The sequence below is a fragment of the Myodes glareolus genome, chromosome 16 (assembly GCF_982192425.1).
Source record: "Myodes glareolus chromosome 16, mMyoGla1.1, whole genome shotgun sequence".
In the NCBI taxonomy this organism is placed as follows: Eukaryota; Metazoa; Chordata; class Mammalia; order Rodentia; family Cricetidae; genus Myodes; species Myodes glareolus.
The window spans coordinates 62,068,729-62,088,625 of record NC_142041.1 but is presented as its reverse complement, the minus strand read 5'-3'; the positions used below and the strand labels follow the sequence as shown (position 1 = coordinate 62,088,625).

Here is a 19,897-nt window from a genome sequence, read left to right as displayed (position 1 = left end):
CCTGGTAAAGATCATGCCTGCAAGACTTCTGTACTATAAAGTTGATTGTATTAATAAGTAGTAAGTAAAAAAGCATTTTGAAGATATTTTGAGACTATACAGAAACATATACAAATATCCTGTTCCTCATCAAATTTTCTTTAGCCTACTGAATTTAGCATCCATTGCTAATTTCTTTGAATCTATTATAACCCTTAAGTTTGCTAGTGTGATTTATTTTGAATTCTAGAATTCCTTTTAATTTGTTAGTTGTCATTGACGCTCCAAGGGAAAAAAATTCCCTCTTCCTTCATTTCTTTGTTTATTTATGTCATTGTAGATCCTTATACTTCTGTTCTTACTGGTTTAAAGTCTATTGCTTCATTTCCTTTTTGTGCTGGGGATTAAACCCAGAGTCCCATGTAAGCTAAGCATGTGTTCTATCACCAAGCTACACTATGTGATCCATGAGTGTTTTTGTTTCTATGTTTGTTTTTAAAGAAATGGTCTTACTTTGTTTCTGGGCTGCCACAAACCTGGGCTCGGATGCTTTTCCTTCTCTTCTTCTTTGTTCCTGTTTAGTTTTAGTTGAAACCATGGATGTGCCAACATACCTGGCTTATCATTTATTTTGATGCTAAAATTGTCTCAGGTGTGCCAGTGATTATATGGCCCTTTCAGTTGACTCTTGGCTCCTGGTATCTTCTCATCATTCTTTGGGTGCTTCTGGCTTTCTGGTGTAGAAGAGTTTCGAGGTCATCTTGTACTTTCTTTGTCCTGGCTGTGTGCCAGTCATTTCTGCAAAGAGCTTTGCTTGGTCAATTAATCTTCTCATCTTCCAGCAAGTAATTGTTGGGTAAATACTATGTTCAGACTTTTCTAACTTTTCATAAAACTGTTTCTAGTGTTAGTAGCATGTTATTCCTGAAAAACAATAGTGGCTTTTCTTTCACTTGTTATCTATAGAAATTCAAAATTATTATGTGTAACTATGTACCTAGCTATTGAACTTTCTATATTTAACACTGATAATTAGAATTTCCCTTTAATATGTCTAATAACCATATCAAAATATCCCATGATATCCACAGATATATATAATTTTGCATCTATTAAAATGTTTAAACAGCGGGGTGGTGGTGATGCATGCCTTTAATTCCAGCACTCGGGAAGTAGAGGCAGGTGGATCTCTGTGACTTCAAGACCAGCCTGACCTACAGAGCAAGTTTCAGGACAGTCTCCAAAACTACAGAGAAACCATATCTTGAAAAACCAAAAAGAAAAAAGAAAAAAAAGAAAAAAATGTAAACAAACCTGGGCCTGTGAAATGTAATGTATCAGTGGGTAAAAGGTGCTTGTCACCATCCTGACAACCTAAGTTAAATTCTTGGGATCCGCATGGTGGAAAGAGAGAACCAATTTGTGTAAGTTGTCTTCTGACCCCCACATGGGTGCCATGGCTCCCATCCACCCACTCACTCACCTCTACATAAAGTAAATAATGTTAAACAATAATCCATGAATTTTTAAAAGTAGATGTATTTGAAGTACCAACCATCAGCTTCTAATAGCCCAGGAACCCTGAGTAGTGATTATCCTTATGTAGTGGGGTCTTCCCCTCCCCACTCAGAACAAGAGTGCTGTCTGTCCTTCAGAGGCTCCTCTTAGCTCTCTGTAGATGTGCTCTTGTGAGAGAAGCAAGGTGTGCATGGTGGGGCCAGCCTCATTCTTCTGCCAGGGACAGAAAGCAGAAGCCTTTGCCACAAGACCCAGTGCCACTGCATAGAGTGCAGTAGTCTTCCTTTCAAGTGAGGGAGTTATACAAGTTTCTTTCAGTTAAATAGTATGGATAGAATACTTCACTTACTCTAAACACAGGTTGTGATGTGGTGGCAGATGGTTTGTACCTCAGGAGTGTGTATAGATTACTTCACTCTGGACTGCCCCCCTTGGAATCTGCAAATAAATTCTTATTTATTCTCTTATCTTACAGATTGAGGTTTTAAAAGCTCCTTCCATTTGAATTTTACACTGCTATGGCTAAATAGTTATTGCAGGAAAGAATTCAAAATGTCCTAAATTTTTCCAGGATGGCAGCTCACACTGGAGCTGAAGGCAGAGTGTTAGAAGTTTAGCTCATCTAGGGCTACAGAGTCAAGTCTGAGGGCAGCTTAGGCTACATAGGCTTCATACCTATGCCCCCAAAATCATTTAAGTCAAGCAGTTCATAAATATTGATTTCTAGGAAATATTTTAATCATTAAACTAAAATCTTTATACAATTTAAAATGTAAACTTAAAGACATATACTATACTTTATTGTTAAATATTTTTTTTGGAAGATTGTTGGGCAGTTTCTAATAAAGTTAAAAAAGTCTGCTCTATGATCCAGCACTTCTACCTCTAGGTCAATATCCTCAAGATCTGAGTGTGTATCTGTTGCAAGGAGAGAGGTACCCTTTGTTTGTCCCGGTCGCCTGGCTAGCTTACATGCAAAATAACCACACAGAAACTGTATTCGTTAAAATACTGCTTGGCCCATTAGCTCTAGTTTCTTATTGGCTAATTCTTACATCTTAATTTAACCCATTTCTATTAATCTATGTATTGCCACGTGACTGTGGCTTACTGGCAAGATTCTAACCAGCATCTGTCTCACAGAAAATCCATGGCATCTTGTACTCTGCCCTTCTTCCCAGCATTCAGTTCTGTCTTCTCTGCCTACCTAAGTTCTGCCCTATCAGGCCCAAAGCAGTTTTTTTATTCATTAAGCAATGAAAATAACACATGAACATAGAACCTCCTACACCATTTCCCCTTTTTTGTTTAAACAAAAAGGAAGGCTTTAACTTTAACATAGTAAAATTACATATAACAAAACAGGTATCAAATAAGAATTACAGTTATAATACTTATATTTACTTTATATTTTATCATAACTAAGGAAAACTATATTTATTCTTCAATTTCCTCAAAGACTCCAGAAGGATACATTACCTAAGTAAACAGGAAGTGCATTATAAACAACTTCCAAAACTCTAGAATTGACAGAGACATCTCGCTGCCTGAACATTTACCCAAAGTTCTTCTGTACTGTTGGGGCATCCATCTTCAGCCTACAGGCCCATAATATCCAGCATACTTTTCCATGAAGCTAGAAATTTCAAAGACAGTTCAGTCACTTTCTTCTGTGTCCTGCAGAATGTCTCACAGACTCTTTCATGAAACAGGAACTCCGAAGGACCATTGCACCTTTAGGCAAGTTTAGCAGTCATCTCTCTGTGGGTCCTGCATGTCCAGTGAAGCAGTCCAGGCAAGAGCAGTTTCTTGCCCAAATGGCTAGCCAACTCCATAAGGAGCCTCTTTGATGTCCATCTTCCCCTTGAAGTAGCTTGGTGCTGCTAGGAGTAGATATGTCTCACTGTCATGAAAAGTCCTAAAATTTTAAAACATTTAAATGCCATATTCTGAAGGTCTCTGAAAGATTTGAAGAATCTCTATACATCTGAAATACTTCGCTGTACACCTAGAAAATCTAACATGACTACAAACTTGACTATTATAGATGATTATCTATTAACCTATATTTCTTAATTATACATTACATTTTTAAATGAACTACACAAACACAATACCTTAATCAAGAGTAGAAATATATATATACATATATATATCAAAATTGACCTTAAATTTATATCCATAGTAATGCAAATTATTCATATCTACATCATATCCCCCTTTAACTGTAAACAAAAATTTATAGACAATATTTGGGAATATGGGCGCAGTTTTTTCTCTCCAAACTGCTTTCTACTGTATGGGGATGCTGTTAATCAGGTCTTTCATGGTGTAGCCTGTGTGCCAGGTTCATCTCATTCAGTAGTTGAGCAAAGTAATTTTTTGAGGGTGTTCCCAGCAATCTCTCAGGAGGCCTTGGTCCATGAAACCATATTTACTTGAAGGCAATCCACAGGTTCTCATCTTCTGTGAAAACAAAAGAAGAGCCTCTTTTCCCAAGCAGCATGTTCTTAGACCCAAATTCTGAAGTCATGATACCTTTATAATATACATCCTGGTTTATCTTGGCAGCCCATACAATAAAATGTCTCTGTGCTTAGCTCATTCACAGTCAAAAAATTCAAAGAAAACACAATAATATACAGAATCCAGACTCTCTATGAATTTTCCATTTTTATGTGTCTTATTTTTCTTTATTCCTTTTAATCTCTCATTATCTGTACTCTGTCTCTTTAAAGACTTTACCCCCCCCACCTTTTTTTTAAAAGCATTAACTTTATTTTATGGCTCTCTATACTCTTTATTTTTTCTCTCCCGAGCCTATATACATTTATCCAACACTGTGACCCATTTAGAGGTCTTTTATGCCTGAATCTGTCCTATTGTGAATCTCTAATTGTTTACTGTCCAGGAACACTTTTGCTTTGCACTTTTAAAATGCTAAGTGCTTAAGAATCTAAGCTGCGACATTCTTAGGTCAAATACAGGTACTGCGGGCTTGCCCTGCCCAGTCCAGCTTGGCAGAGCTGCTTGCACCTCTGAGAACCAAGCACACTGCCCCACTTCCAGGCACAAAGCTGGTCCACATTGCCATTAAGCAAACTGCAGCAATCTGCTCACAAACCCCATCCAAGTGCTCTGTCTCCCGCAAGAGACCGAGGTTGCACTAGCAGCATAGCCTAGAAAACTGGCATTTTAAAACCACCACTTTTTTCCTGCTGTGGCTACTGAGTCAGAAAGTTCTCTCTTAAAGGAACTATGGCACGCTGCCAGCAAACAGCAAAAAGTTGTGTTAAACTCTGTACTTTTTTTTCCCTAGAATTCCTTTTTAAGCCCTCTTAGGTTTTACTTGGAGTTAGTTGGCCACATTGGGCCACCAATTGTTGAAAGGGGGGGGGGGGCTTTGTTTGTTCTGGCTGCCTGGCTAACTTACATGCAAAATAACCACACAGAAACTGTATTCGTTAAAATACTGCTTGGCCCATTAGCACTAGTTTCTTATTGGCTAATTCTTACATCTTAATTTAACCCATTTCTATTAATCTGTGTATTGCCACATGACTGTGGCTTACTGACAAGATTCTAACCAGCATCTGTCTCACAGAAAATCCATGGCATCTTGTACTCTGCCCTTCTTCCCAGCATTCAGTTCTGTCTTCTCTGCCTACCTAAGTTCTGCCCTGTCAGGCCCAAAGCAGTTTCTTTGTTCATTAAGCAATGAAAGCAACACATGAACAGAAGAACTTCCTTCACCATGTATCTAGTACATCACTTTCAGAAATGTCCAGGATGGCCTTATAAATACTGTTCCTAAGTGCAAACAAATCACATTCTCCATCAATAGCAAATGAACAAATATTGGCGTTCTCATTCAATTATATAAAAAATTAAAAACAGATATATGCAAACAGTTAATGTGTGAAAGATACAAATGAAATATTGTTTCTTCATCTCTCAAGAACATGCTTACAAATATGTAATAGCAGAAGTCGGAGGGAGTCACTGAGGATGACGGGTGTTGGCTGGAAAGAGACCTGAGGAACTTGGTGGCTGATGGAATGTTCTCTGAGTGGGGTGGGATCATGTGAGTCACTGAGCGTGTGCTTAGGGTTGTGTGTCTGCCTTACTCCCGAGGGAGAGTCCTTGACTTTTCTGTAGATAATGGATATAGAAAATTAGAGGTTTGGACTAATTGAATTGCTATTCAATCCAATAACCCATTGCTATTAAATCTAATTTGTTTCCTATTCTGTATAATAAAGGAATTATTAAAGCACATGGCCTAAAAGGCAAAATTCAAGCTAATGGTACAGATTTTTTTTATTAAATTTTGCTCTAAACAAAGATTTCATGTATATGCATATATGTTTAACTAACTTATTTTAATACTTAAAAAAAACTTACCTAATGTTATGTTGTGTCTTTTTATTCCAAAATTTAAAAATAAAAAGTTTACTTAAGTAGAATAAGATATTGAATGCCCCTCTCTTGTCAGTAGGTGAGCTCATGCCAGCTAATCTTATTTCTCATTTATCTTCCTCCTGAGGTGCCTGCGTGCACACACACACACACACACACACACACACACACTATATTTATATGTTATATACACACATATAATATAATGCATGTATACATACACACGTCTCTACACTTATAATACATATGCATATACACACCTATACACATTTAGCTTAAGTGTTATGTGTACATATATAATATATAACACACAACATATGTGTTTTATGTATAATATGTAATACACACACACATGTATGTATATGTATATGGGAAATGAGACAAAGTCTTGCCCAGCTTTCTGGGGACTCACTATGGAAGACCTCATCTGGTCTTGAATTCATATCCATCAGCCTCCGCGTTATGAGTACTGGGATTATAGGCCCTGGGATAGTTTTAAAAACAAGTCAGTTTTTAGTTTGTCATAAAAATACTTTTTAAGATGAGGGCTCTTATCAGAATCAAACAAAGAAAGTAATAATTCCTTAACATTAAGATTGTGCGGGTGCAGATTCACATTACTGCCCATTTTGCCATAGTTGGTTTGTTTTGGTGACGGATGAAAGAGATCCTTTTATTGCATTTGGTCTCCAGGCTCACAGTTCTTCGCCAGCTTTGTTTTCATGCAGATTGCTTGTTTGGCTGAGTTGTTAGTTCTGTAGAATTGTCCACATGCTTACTTTCGCTGATGGTACACTGGTGTGTTGTCGAGCCTTCCCAGGATTGTGTAAGCTACACAGCTTTAGTTTGATGTCCTTGGCAATACTGCAATACTCTGGGTGGTAGTCTCCTTGCTGTGCTAGATCAGAAGACAGTTTCTTGTGGTGAGGGCGAATTCTAATTGGTCTTAGTAGTAAAAACCCACAGTAAATGCTGGAAAAGTAAAGGAGCCAGCTGCTAGAGAAACTTGTATCGAATCCTCAGACCTTTCCTCATGCGCCTTATTTTCCTGTCTCCACCTCCCTAGTGCTGGGATTAAAGGTGTGCGCTTCCTAAATCCTGGGATCAAAGGCATGAGATCCCAAGTGCTGGATCAAAGACGTGTGCCACCACTGCCTGGCTTCTGTGGTTAACTAGTGGCTAGCTCCACCTTCTGATCTTCAGGCAAGCCTTATTTGTTATATCACAAACAAAGTATCACCACATCGTGTTCTCTTGATTTTAAGATTGATTCGTGGACTCTGGTGGTGGAAGCCAGTTAGTACGTTAGCAAGTTCCCTGTTAACACTGGCCAGGTGGCTGGGGCAGCATGCTGCTCTTGTTGTCTAGAGTGTCTGGCATCTTATGACCTGTTACAAACTGGTGGCATTTTGGAAGACGTCATTCCTTTTGCTGAAATCCTGGCTAATATGAAGAATACCCCCTTTCATCACCATCTTCTGAATACAGTTTACTCAGGAAAGGTCAGATAAGCATTTGATCCCCTTATCAGCGTCATGTGTAGATCTGGAATCAGTCATTTCTCCAAAGAAATGGGGAGTAGTAGTTGTAAGCCACATTCTAGGTGCTGACTGACTTCATTGCTAATATATTACATGGACCCCCTTAAGTCAACAGCGCTATGAAATACTGTATTCCGTCAAAATTTTTCTTTTAACTTTTGAGATAGAGCTCAGGATGGCCTTTACCTCAGTATGTAGCTATGGATAATCTTAAATGTCTACTCTTCTGTATTTGCCTCCTGAGTGCTAGGATTACAGGTATTAGGATTACAGGTATGCACTGCCATGCCCTGCTTTAAATGGTGCAGAGACCAAACCCAAGGCTTTGAACACACTAGACCAGCAGTCCACTCCGGCCTCACCCCCTTCCTTCTTCCTTTTCTTCTCCTCTTTTTATTTTAAAGAGAAATTCACCAGGCACCTTACTTATATTTTCAATTCATATTTTAGCTTGGATAACTTAATATGTTTAATTTTATATTCTCTTCTCTGATTACTTGTGCAATTACTTCACATTACTTGTACTTTCATTTGTTTTGTGCCTGTCTTTGAATGTACAATATCTCTGTGATGTAACAACAGTACCAATATTACTAATTGCATGGTTGCTAGAAATAGTTTAAATAATATAATTACCTAGTTGAATTTTTCATTTTAATGTACAGAAAATGCTAAAACTTAAGAGGAATTTCATTAAATACTACTTTTTATTTCATTTATACTTAATTAGAGAATCGTATAGAGGGGCCCTTCACTCCCCATCTTCTTTGGTTATTAAATGCATTAGAAGTATAGCTTGTATAGTTTATTGTGGAAATATTTCACTGTGTGCCTTCACTGTTTTGTTTTAAACAGGTAGTATAACTCCGACTGTGGAACTGAATGGGCTTGCTATGAAAAGGGGAGAGCCTGCCATCTACAGGCCGTTAGATCCAAAGCCATTTCCAAATTATAGAGCTAACTACAACTTCCGCGGCATGTACAATCAGAGGTTTGTATGCCTTCTTTGGTCTTGTTGCTTATTTACTTATTTTAGGCATATTGAAGAAGTTTCTGATATTTAAGACTATTTTCATTGTGAACACAGATGACGATGGACATTTTGGGGATAAACCCGACTCACCAAGAATATTAGAAGTTAAAAACAGAACACAAACAAACCCCTGTAACGCCAGAAACCCTTTTTACTGGTACATTCATGCTGCATTTTCAGTGTGCACAGGTTGCAGGGCGACCTGCCATGTGATGGTCTCATCCTCTCAGCACACTACACTTAGTCTCTTTCCTGATTTGACTACACTATAGCTTTGAGTGTTTATCATTTACAGCAGTGTTTATTGGAGAGAGGATTTACTAAGTCTTTGCTGCATGGGGCACAGTCATGACAGTTGCAAGTTTATCTTATAAGCATGGTAGAAATCTCAAAATAAAAGTGAACTCTCTTGTAAAAGGCAAAACTCTTTATAGGGAAGGTGGAAAATGCCATAAGATTTTTAAAAAAGAAAATATTTTTGCCTTTTAGAACTAGTTACTCTTAATATTTTGATTTACTTTATTTTTAGCTAGGCAGTGGTGGCATATGCCTTTAATCACAGCACTTGGGAGGCAGAGGCAGGTGGATCTCTGTGAGTTCAAGGCCAGCCTGATCTGCAAAGCAAGTTCGAGGACAGCCAGAGTTGTTATACAGAGAAACCCTGTCTTGACACACAAAAAACACCAAAAACTTATTCTTTGTATAGAAATGTTTTTAACTGAAATGAAGCTGTTCTTTGGATCCTGCTTCTGTAATATTACAGAATAATATATGTATACATATATATCACATAACACATATATGTAATATATGTACAGTAAATTGCACATATCCTTAGTGTATGTCTTGATGACCTTATGTATATATGTGTCTGTTCTCTCTGCACTGACTTCTAACATACGTGGGTCTCTATGTGTCACCGCTCAGATCCAGCACAGACGTTGCCCTTCACAAGGGTTCCTTGGACTCCCTGCTCTGACACGCCCTCTAGCTCCGTTCTGTTGTCACAGATTAGTTCTGTCACATCAATAGACTCAGCACATACTCTCTCTGCTTCTTATTTGTGAATGATAGTTCTCTTGCTTTGAGATTCATTAATATTGCTTATTTTGTCTCTCTTAATTGCTGAGCAGTGCCCCATCATGTCTGTGTCTTGTTTAATTGATGTGTGCAATATGGTGTCTTTTTAAACCCAGTCTAGTGATCATTTGTCATATTTTTAGTATCTGAGAAACAGTTTTTGCTGACTATAAAATGCCTAACATGGCTAAGGTATATTTTATAACTGCATATCTCATTTTGATCACCTAGGCTGTTTTCTACCCTTCTCCTTGGATTATAAATGAACACTGCAGTAAATACCATTATAAAAATCTTGTTACAGTCTTTTACAAATATTTGTTTTCTTTTTTTTATTTCCTAAATGTACATTATTATAGGAAGAACATTAGAATTAAGAATAATACATTACTCAGTTACATTAAAAGTTTGTCCTAATTTTTTACAGCATATGAAAATGCATTTTCTGTTTGAAAGCTCTGGATTTGAAATATGCTGCTTTGCTTGATTGCTGGCAACTGAAATGGAAAAGTTTTCTTTGACACTGACCGCTACCAAACAGGACTGTTCTCAGATGTTTGCTGCTTTTCCTTTTATTTGTCCATTGATTTGTTTTTATCACATTTCCTGACTAGTTTTCAAATATTTGTCTTAACACTATTAGCATTCAGTTTATTTTATACGTAATTTTTCTTTTATTTTTGTGTCTTGCTTTAGTTTTATTAGCTTTTGATATTTAAAAAGCAGTTTCTTTGTCATTTTTTTTTTTTTTTGAGACAGGATTTCTCTGTAGCTTTGGAGCCTGTCCTAGAATTCACTCTTTAGACCAGGCTGGCCTCAAACTCACAGAGATCCACCTGCCTCTGCCTCCTGAGTGCAGGAATTAAAGGTGTGCACCACCACCATCTGGCCTACAATTTCATTATTGTATATAAGAAATTAATTTTGATATGTGATCATGTATTTGTTAGTGTTTTATATATTTATCTGTAGTCTAATTCAGATGTGCAAAGAATATAATTAGTCAATATGTACTTTGATAGTTCATAGTTCCTTGTTTGGTAGTAGAAGATTAGCTGTCCAGATGCTGATTAGCTCCTGCAGGAGTTCCTGCGGGCTCCGTGAGTCACACTTTTACTTAGAAGGTCTCTTAGGCTTTTTCTGTTCTCCCTGCTTTTCAGCGTGTCTCACTTGTGCTAGAAAGGACATGCCTTTTACATGGAAGGCTCTGTGTTGTCCTTTGATGCCTGTTCTATGTGGGCTTCTTACTCACATGAAAGTGATATATGGGATGGTTTCTAACTCAGTCCGCACTGGCCGATGCTTTCAGAGAGCACTTGCAGTCTCCCTTCCTAACTTGGCTTACACCGTCAGCGGTCCTGACTTTCCTCTCCTTTCCCCCATCACTCCAGTCCTATCCTTTTCTCAGCATCTCTATTTCTCACTGCAGCATCCCAAGCAGCCTGCCTGGCTATCAGCTCAGCGTGTACCATACAGTCGCTCTAACCCCACCTTCTTTTCATGATATGTGTGTAGTAATCTTTCTTTAGTCTGGGGTTCCCTAACGTGCATAGAGCTATTTGCTTTGCTACAGTAGACTTGGGTAAGGAGCTCCCAGTCCATTTTATCCATGTAATATATTTCATTTTTAATTTTCCCCTTTTATTTATCTAATTTTGGGGAGAGGGTTGGGAAAGTTTTTCAATATTGGCTAAGCTGACCTTGTACTCTCTATGTAATTCAAGCTGTCTTCCCAAGTGCTAAAATTATAAGCTTGTGTAAGCAGAGACTGCTCGTTCATTTCCCGGCCACCCAGACCCGAATAATCACACAGAAACTATATTAATCCAACACTGCCTGGCTAACAGTTCAGGCATGTTCCTAGCTATCTATTATATCTTAAATAAACCCATTTCTATTAATGTGTGTATCACCGTGAGGCTGTTGTCTCCCAGTGTGTTCCAGTGTCTTTCTCCAGCTACATGTCGTCTCTCTGACTGCACCTACTCTCTCTTTCTTTCTCTCTCTCTCTCTCTCTCTCTCTCTCTGTTTGGATTTCCTGCCTGGCTATATTCTGCTTTGCCATAGGCTGAAGCAGCTTCTTTATTAACCAATGGTAATGAAACATATTCACAGCATATAAAGGGGAATCCTACATCAGGCATGTGATATCATACCCAGCTCATATTTTCCCCCCTTTTGAAATAGTATAATTGTACAAAATAGCAGATTTTATTATGATATTTTATATGCATATATATTGTAATTTAATTGCTACCCTTTCTTATCTCCCTTTTCTTTCTTACTGACCCCATTTATTTTCCCAAAGAGTACCTACCCTTCTATGTTTATATCTTTAAAAAAATTTAAATACAGATTCTGCATATCAGAGTAAACACAGTATATGTCTAAGTCTAGTTTATTTTGTGTAACATGGTGATCTCCCGATCCATTTGTTTTTCTGCAAATGACCTAACTTTGTTCTTTTTTATGGATGAATAAAACTCCATTGTATATATACACCACATTTTCTCATCAGGTTGGCTTTATATCTTGGTTATTGTGAATAATGGAGCAACAAGCATGGATGTACAGCTATCTCTGCCTTGTTGACTTACGTTCTTTGGGTGTATGTTTGGGAATGGTGTTGACCTATTTCCATGGTGGCCAGACTAAGACATTTTCTTTGTATTGTAATATAATGAGTAGATTCATGACAGTCTTCTTTAAACGTTTTTTTTTATATTTCGATATCTATAATTGTTTATTAAAGTTTTGACTAGTGAATTTATTATTTTCAAATAAATCAATTTGGTACTAAAGCTTTGTATGTGTTTATGTTCTAGAGGCGGCAGTCAGTAAGACGGGTCCAGATATTGAGGAGGTGCCACTTGACAAAGATCTAAGCAGTGGGCTGGGGTGGGGTGGGGGACAGGGACAAAGAGAACCATGTGACTGGATGCATGGAGCAGATGCCTGGCATGTGGCTGCCCTGAGCAGCAGTCTGTGCCTGGAACTGGCACCCAGAAAAGAGGAGGTAGAGGAGGGGCAAGGGTCATGTGACGTGGTTTGACTCTCTGTTCTAGGTGTTCTGTTAACTTTTTCCCTTCCTTATAATTCTGAGATCTGATTTGTGTTTGTGTGGGGTAAAGGAGTCGCACTTACCCTTCTCTAAGGACTCCTCTTATCCGTGAGAAGGTCTTTCCTCACACTTCTCCAGTCTTTATGATTTCCCCTGATAACACAGAGGGTCAATAGGTGAGACCCGAGGCTATCACCAGTGTCATCTGGAAAGTTTCCTTCTCCCAAAGGCAGCACTACTCAATAAGCTTTGAAAATTGTGGTTTCACATGTGGCCTCAATTTGCCTGTGACAACTTAAGCTGGAAGCTGTTCCGGGCAATGTGGAGAACTAGAGCAGAGGCAGCTCACTTCCTGTCCAGTTCCAGATTAACTGTAGCTGCTTAAAACAGGGACTGAAAGGCTAAGTCCAAGAAACGTAGTTTACTACGTAAGGTTATGTTAAATAGTAATTAGCTGTTTCCCCTGTTCTTTGTTCTCTGCTGTTGGATGGCTTTGGTTTGACTCATCTAGAGGCCTAAGTAGAATGTTCTTTCCTCTGTTCTGTTTTGTGATGAGTGGAGAGGGATTCATTCTGTACAGACTCCATGATGCACGCTAGATTCTGAACTACTTGTCCCCTGTTAACACCCAAAATGCACGGCAGTGGCTGCATCCTGTGTTGCTTTTCTTCCTTGTTTGAGACGTTACCTGACATGTTATTAGCAGAAAGCATTTACTTTTCAAATGGCAAACTATAAGTAGATATGCCTAGCGTACATCCCGTGTGTGTCGTGGATAGTTATGAATATGGCCCAGCATGTTTGTAGTTGAAAATGTTATAATGTCAAAAGATTGGACACCTAAGGGAAGGTGGAGAACAGTTTATGAATGTTAGTTAGCTCTCTATAACGATGACAAAATAGTGAGTGGAGATGGTAGCTTTTGCCTGTGACCCATTCAGCAGGCTGAGGCAGGAGAATATTGAGGCTAACCTAGGAAACAAAGTGAGATGACCCTATCTTTAAAAGGAGGAAGGGTGCTCATTTTTAACTTTCACTTTTTCAGACTGCGGTCAGCTTTGAATTCCTAATCTTCCTGCATTATGTCTTAAGTACTCAGGTTACAGGTATGCAATTTTGGATATGTCCAGCTCTGGTGAGTGGACCCTGTTGCTGTGCTGAAGCAGAATATCCGGGGAGTCCATGACAGAGGAGGGCACTCATTTGAATGATGCCAGGAGCAGAGGGAGAAAGAGGGACAGTCAGGTTCCAGTATCCCTTCTTCTATTACTATAATAGCTTTTAGATTTACCTTATTATTTTCTGCATGTAAGTGTTTGGTCTGCAAGTATGTCTGTGCACCATGTACGTGCCTGGTGTCTGAGGAGGTCAGAAGAGGACATTGGATTCCCTGGGACTGGAGTTACAGATGGTTGTGAACTGCCATGTGGGTGCTGGGAATCGAACTCAGCTCTTCTGCAGAAGCAACAAATGTTCTTGACCACTGAGCCATCTCCCCAGTCCCTCAGGACTCCTCTAATGGCTCCTCATATGACTGGGCAGCTTCCATAGAGGCCCCACTTCCTGAAGGTCTGCCTTCCACTACCACAGCAGAACAGACACCGTGCCTTTAACTCATGGCTTTGGGCACAGCAATGCATTTCTGCTTGTCATCTGTTTTCATCTTAAGTTTCGTGTGTGTGCACATGTGTGTGTGTTTGCATGTGCATAGTTATGCCATCATGCATGTGTGTAGGTCAGAGACAACTAGCCAGTGCTCTCTTTTATCATGTGGGTCTTGGGACTCAAACTCTGTCAGATTGGTTGGCAGCAGGCACGTTTCCTTGCTCATCAGTCTAGCTGGCCCCCTTATACCATCTTTTTATAAACAATGTGGAAAAGAATAGATGGCGTAAATTAGGCCCATCAGCAGTTGATCGGTTTTGTCTGTTTCGCATGAAGAAGTATTGTTTGGCAGATGGCCTGAGAGCCCTTGTTCGTCTGACACAGATTTGGAAAGGGCACAACTCAGACTGTGCTGTATGAGGATGGCATTTTTGCCTGGGTAACTGGGACATAGGTTGGGCAGCCCTCAGACAAGTCGGACACAGGGCTTGGCTTGTCCTCATTTTTATTTCTCCTTTTCTTAATCCTGTGTTTTTTTCTTTTTCTGACTTTATTTTCAACGAAGCTCGCTCTTACTGCACTTCATAAGTGACATGGTAGTGTGTGCAGTAGACTCGGAGCAGAGACTGGGCGAGGTGGCGTGTGTGTGTGTGTGTGTGTGTGTGTGTGTGTGTGCGCGCGCGCACATGTGTCTGTGTGTCTGCGCGTGTGTGTATGTATTTGTGTGTGTATGTGTCTGTATGTGTGTGCTGTGCACGTGTGTGTTTTGTATTTTAATCTTAGGGGAGTGTAAGAAACACTTGTATAGACTGTTCATTCCCGTGTTTATTTTCACACTGGGTTTGGGGCAGATGGAAACTTGAATGTCTAACTCTGGGGTGTGTGGCCAATTTGCAGCAAAGGGGATTAATCTACACACATTGCTGCAGATCACATAATTTTATTCTGTTATTGGAAGGATACTAGGCAAGAGAGATAGCCCTGGGTCCAGGTTCCCCAGAAGAGGAGTCTGTGGTGGATCGCGGCACATGGAGTTTTTTAGGAGTCTACACAACTTGGTGTGGTTTTGTTTATCCAGTGTCCATCTTCTTCCTCGGAGGATTGGCTCTGTTTGTTGTCAGTCACCGTGGAGCAGTTTGCTCCTCACTGAGGCCATCCCAGTCAGCCTGTGGTGAGCGCAGCTGGTGTCGGGAAGAGGCCTGCGTGCCTGCTGTAGTTATTTATTGTGGTACTAGTGCAGTTATTGGCTTACACTGAACAGGTAGGAACTCATAGCAAGGTAAGCAAGGGAGACAGACATAGGACTGTTTTCCCTAAAGACTGCTCTGGACTGTGAGCAAAGCTCAGCGCCCAGGTCAGCGTCTGCCCTGGTAGCTCTGGGAAGAAACCCGTGACACCCGCAGAGTCTGACAGGCGCTGTGGCTGTCAGCAGGAACTCGGCAGGGGAAAACCTGGGGACTTGTTTTCATCCACACTGACTTTATTTCAGTTTGTTGATTGCCAACAAAGTTAGAAATACCTAAAATTCTGCCAGGAGTGGTGGTGCCCACCTTTAATCCCAGCACTTGGGAGGCAGAGAAAGGAGGATCTCTGTGAGTTCGAGGACAGCCTGGTCTACAGAGCAAGTTTCAGGACAGCTAGGGCTGTTACAAAGAAACCCTGTCTCAAAACAAGAACAAAAGGATTCTGACTTATGAAAATAACTCACATATTAATTAGATAGGCTGAGTATCCCCCCATTTAAATGCTTGAGACCAGAAGTACTTTAAATGTTGGAGTCTATTTTTGAGTTGTGGATAATTTGTACATACATAATGAGGTATCTTGGAGATGAGCCCTAAGATGACATGAAGCTTACTTATCTTTCATATGTGTCTTTACATGTACCCTGAAGGTGATGCTATATTACAATTATTCTGTGTGCGAAATAGTTTTTGCACATTCAACCATTGTTTTATGGCTCATAGTATTTCAGATTTTGGAGTTTTGAATTGGAAATGATCAATCCATGTTTCAAGTGTTATTTAAATTCTTTTGTTTTGAGGGTTCTTGCGCTGTCAGTATGAACTCCTCATTGTAAAAGCCCCTTGTAAAAGCATTTGCAAGTACAACATTGTGTTTGTAACAGCATTTATATTTGAGAAGCCTACAGTTTTGGTTTTGGCCACTAGGTGGTGCTTGTGTATTACTGAAACATAGAGACTAGTTGAGTTCTCCAAGAGGGGTGGCTAGATCAATGAAAAGGTGAACTCTGCAGTTACCAGCGTTCAGCCAGCTTTGACCTGTTGATATGCTGGTTTCATATCATTAGCCTTGTAGGAAAAAGTCAGCTTTAAAATCTTGTAGCTAAATAGAATGAGCATGAAGTTGTGAAAAGCTGGAACTTTTTCTAACAGCTAAGCATGACTTTGCACTTGGTCTCCTGTATTCCTTGGTTTGGGAATATATTCCTTTTATATCGTATGCCTTACATATGGCATACATGCCGGAGCTATAAAAATGGTGATTCTTCATAAGGACAACACCCTATAGAACAGATATAGAAGTGAGAATAAACTGAAAAGTACATTTTAAAACATTTTTTCCCCTGTCTTTACATGTGTCTGCAGTGTTAGAGATTCTTGTTAATGAGAAATGAACCTGAATATATAACTGAGCATTGTTAAGCCAGAGAAGAGACTCTGCACAGATTGCCAAAGCAAGAGTAAAGAAGAATGACCTCAGTACTCCTTATAGCACTTTAAGAAAAAATTAGGTAAATTTAACTAATGTAGTATACCACAATTAAATGAAGCTTGCTCCAAGAAAACAAGATTAGTTAGTGTAGTAGTAAAAATAATCAACTGTATTAATTGAATGGAGGAAAACTATATGAGCATCTCATTAGAAGCAGAAAAAGCATTTGATGAACCAGCATTTGTTCATGCTATAGATTGAACAAACTGGAAATAGAAGATCGGGACTTGCCTAAGCATCTCTCTCTGATATTGTACTCTATGCTAATAGACTAGATCAGTGGTGTGGTTCTCAACCTTCCTAATGCTGGAACCCTTTAACACAGTTCCTCATGTTTTGGTGACTCCCCAACCATAAAATTACTTTTGTTGCTATTTCATAACTGTAATTTTGCTATGGTTATGAATAATAATGTAAATATTTGTATTTTCCAATGGTCTTAGGTGACCCTTGTGAAAGGGTCCTTTAACTTCCAAAGAGGTCACAACACACAGGTTGAGAACCATTGGATCTAGATACATTCTTTGTGAGGTCGGGACCAAGACACTTCAATTTCTATTGTGCTTGGACTCTGATACACGCAGTAAGAAATAAATGGTAAGAAATGTTAGAAAAGAAGAAGTATAACTCTTTTTTAACTTAAGCACCGATTCTTTGTGTAGAAAGTTCTAATGCATGAAAACCAAGATCTAATAAATAAGGGAGTTTCGTGAGGTCACAGGATACAGACCAACACACTGAAACTCAGTGGTCGTTCTGCTTAGTTCTGAGCAACTGGGCAGTTACAATCGCATGAAACACTGTATTTAGAACTAAAATGAACAAAATGTGTGCATAACCTGTTGTTGAGAGCGATAACTCAATTGCTCCTATTAAGGAAGACTCTTCATTCGTAAGATAATCACTTCTCCGAATGGTAACATGAAGACGAAGTACATTTTCAGTGAAAACCCTAGCTGTTTATTTTCGTAACGCTGGCATTTCTGCAGACACACAAAAGGCTGGTAGTAAACAATGCAGTTTTGAAAAGAACAGAGTTTGAGAGCTTACACTGCCTGATTTTATGGCTTTCAAAAACTTATTTTAAGGTCTGGGGATATAGTTTAGTTGGTTGAGTGTTTGCCTAGAATACTAAGACCCTGGATCCAATTGCCAGCACCACATAAATCTGACCCGTGCACTTGGGAAGTGGAGGGAATGCAGGAAGATCAGAAGTTCAAGGTCATCCTTAGCTATGTAGTGTATCTGAGGCCAACCCCGGCTTCAAGAGACCCCCCCCATCCCCTACATGATCAAATCAGTAGATAGTGGAATATTGACAGAGTTGCAGATCAGTAGAACAGAAAAGAACAAAGGTTGCCATATTGTAGACCATGGTCCCAGATGTGGTTTGCTTGTTTCTGTGTGGCCTGCAAATTAGGAAGTTTTTTTCATTTATTGATTGATTGATTGTTTTTATATCCCGACCAGGTTCCCCTCTCTCCTCTCCTCCCAGTCCCCCATCCACTCCTCTTCCTCTGTTTCTGTTCAGAAAAGGGCAGGCCTCCCATGAATATCAGTCGGCTATGGCATTTCAAGTCTCAGTGGAACTAGGCACCTCCTCTCCCATTAAGGCTGGATGAAGCAACCCAGTAGAAGGAAAGAGTTTCAAAAGCAGGCTGCAGAGTCAGAGACAGCTCCTGCTCCCACTGTTGGGAGTCTCACATGAAGACCAAGTCACACAACTATAACATACATGCAGAGGGCCTAAGTCAGTCCCACACAGGCTCCCTTGTTGTCAGTTCAGCTCTGTGAGCCCTGTGAGCCCCATGAGCCCAGGTTAGTTGATTCTATGGATTTTCGTGTGGTGTCCTTGACCCCTCTGGCTCCTGCAATTCTTCTTCCCCTTCTTCTTTAGGATTCTCTTAACTCTGCCTAATGTTTAACTGAGTCTTTGCATCTGTCTCCATCAGTTGCTGGGTGAACCTCTCTGATCTCTCTGATGACTGTTGGGCTAGACACCTATCCGTGAGTACAGCAGAATGTCTAGGAATCATTTTATTGACTTATTATTTTTTTGCCAGTCATGTTTGCTTCTATCCTAGGTCTGTAGGCTGTCCTGCCTTTGGGTCCTGGCCCTCAAGGGTGAGGTCCTTCTCATGGTTGTGTCTCAAGCTTGACACTGCCACCCACAATTTCTGTGTCACCTTTACCCCAGCTCATCTTGTAGATAGGGCAAATTGTAGGTTGAAGGTTTGTGGCTGGGTTGGTTTCCCAACCCCTCCACTGGAAGTCTTCTTCATTACAGATATGGCTGCTTCAGACTCCATATCCCCCATGGCTAGAGTCACCCTCACAGATTCCCGAGAGTTTCTACTACACGAGGTTTCTAGCTCTTCCCAGAGATGGCCCTCATTCCAGTTGTCTCTCTCAGTTCTCTCTCTCTCTCTCTCCCTCTCCATCCTCCCCTGAACTGATCCCTCCTGTTCCCACTTCCACCCTTCATCCGAATTTCTCCTCCTGTCCACCATTCATGTCTATTCTATTTCCCCTTCCCAGGGAGATTGAAGCTCCTCCTCCTCCCCTTGAGCCCTCCCTGTCACCTACTGTCTCTGGGTGTTTGGATTGTAGCATGGCTATCCTTTACTTTACAGTTAATATCTGATCATAAGTCAGTACATACCGTATTTGTCTTTCTGGGTCTGGATTACCTCACTCAGGATGATCTTTTCTAGTTCCATCCATTTGACTGCAAGTTTCATGATGTCATTGTTTTTAACAGTTGAGTAATACTCCACTCTGTAAATGTTTTTTTTTTTCTTTATTCTTCTTCAGTTGAGGGGCAGCTAAGTTGTTTCCAGGTTATGGCTATTGTAAGTAATGCTGCTATGAACATAGTTGAGCACATGTCCTTGTGGTATGATTGAACATCCTTTGGGTATATGC

General features: G+C 39.8%; 2 protein-coding genes across 9 annotated transcripts in view; one reads left to right on the top strand and one right to left on the bottom strand.

Moving 5' to 3' along the window:
- Stau2 (staufen double-stranded RNA binding protein 2) overlaps positions 1-19,897 on the top strand; it is a 305,215-nt gene that overhangs the window by 63,403 nt on the left and 221,915 nt on the right. For all 8 annotated transcript variants that reach the window (XM_085677373.2, XM_085677369.2, XM_085677375.2 and 5 more), the window contains one exon: positions 8,313-8,448. In XM_085677373.2, the coding sequence (XP_085533499.1) occupies positions 8,313-8,448 (136 nt within the window). The remainder of the gene's footprint in view (positions 1-8,312; positions 8,449-19,897) is intronic.
- The window catches only part of Ly96 (lymphocyte antigen 96), a 415,901-nt gene that overhangs the window by 261,533 nt on the left and 134,471 nt on the right, over positions 1-19,897 (bottom strand). The window lies entirely within an intron of this gene.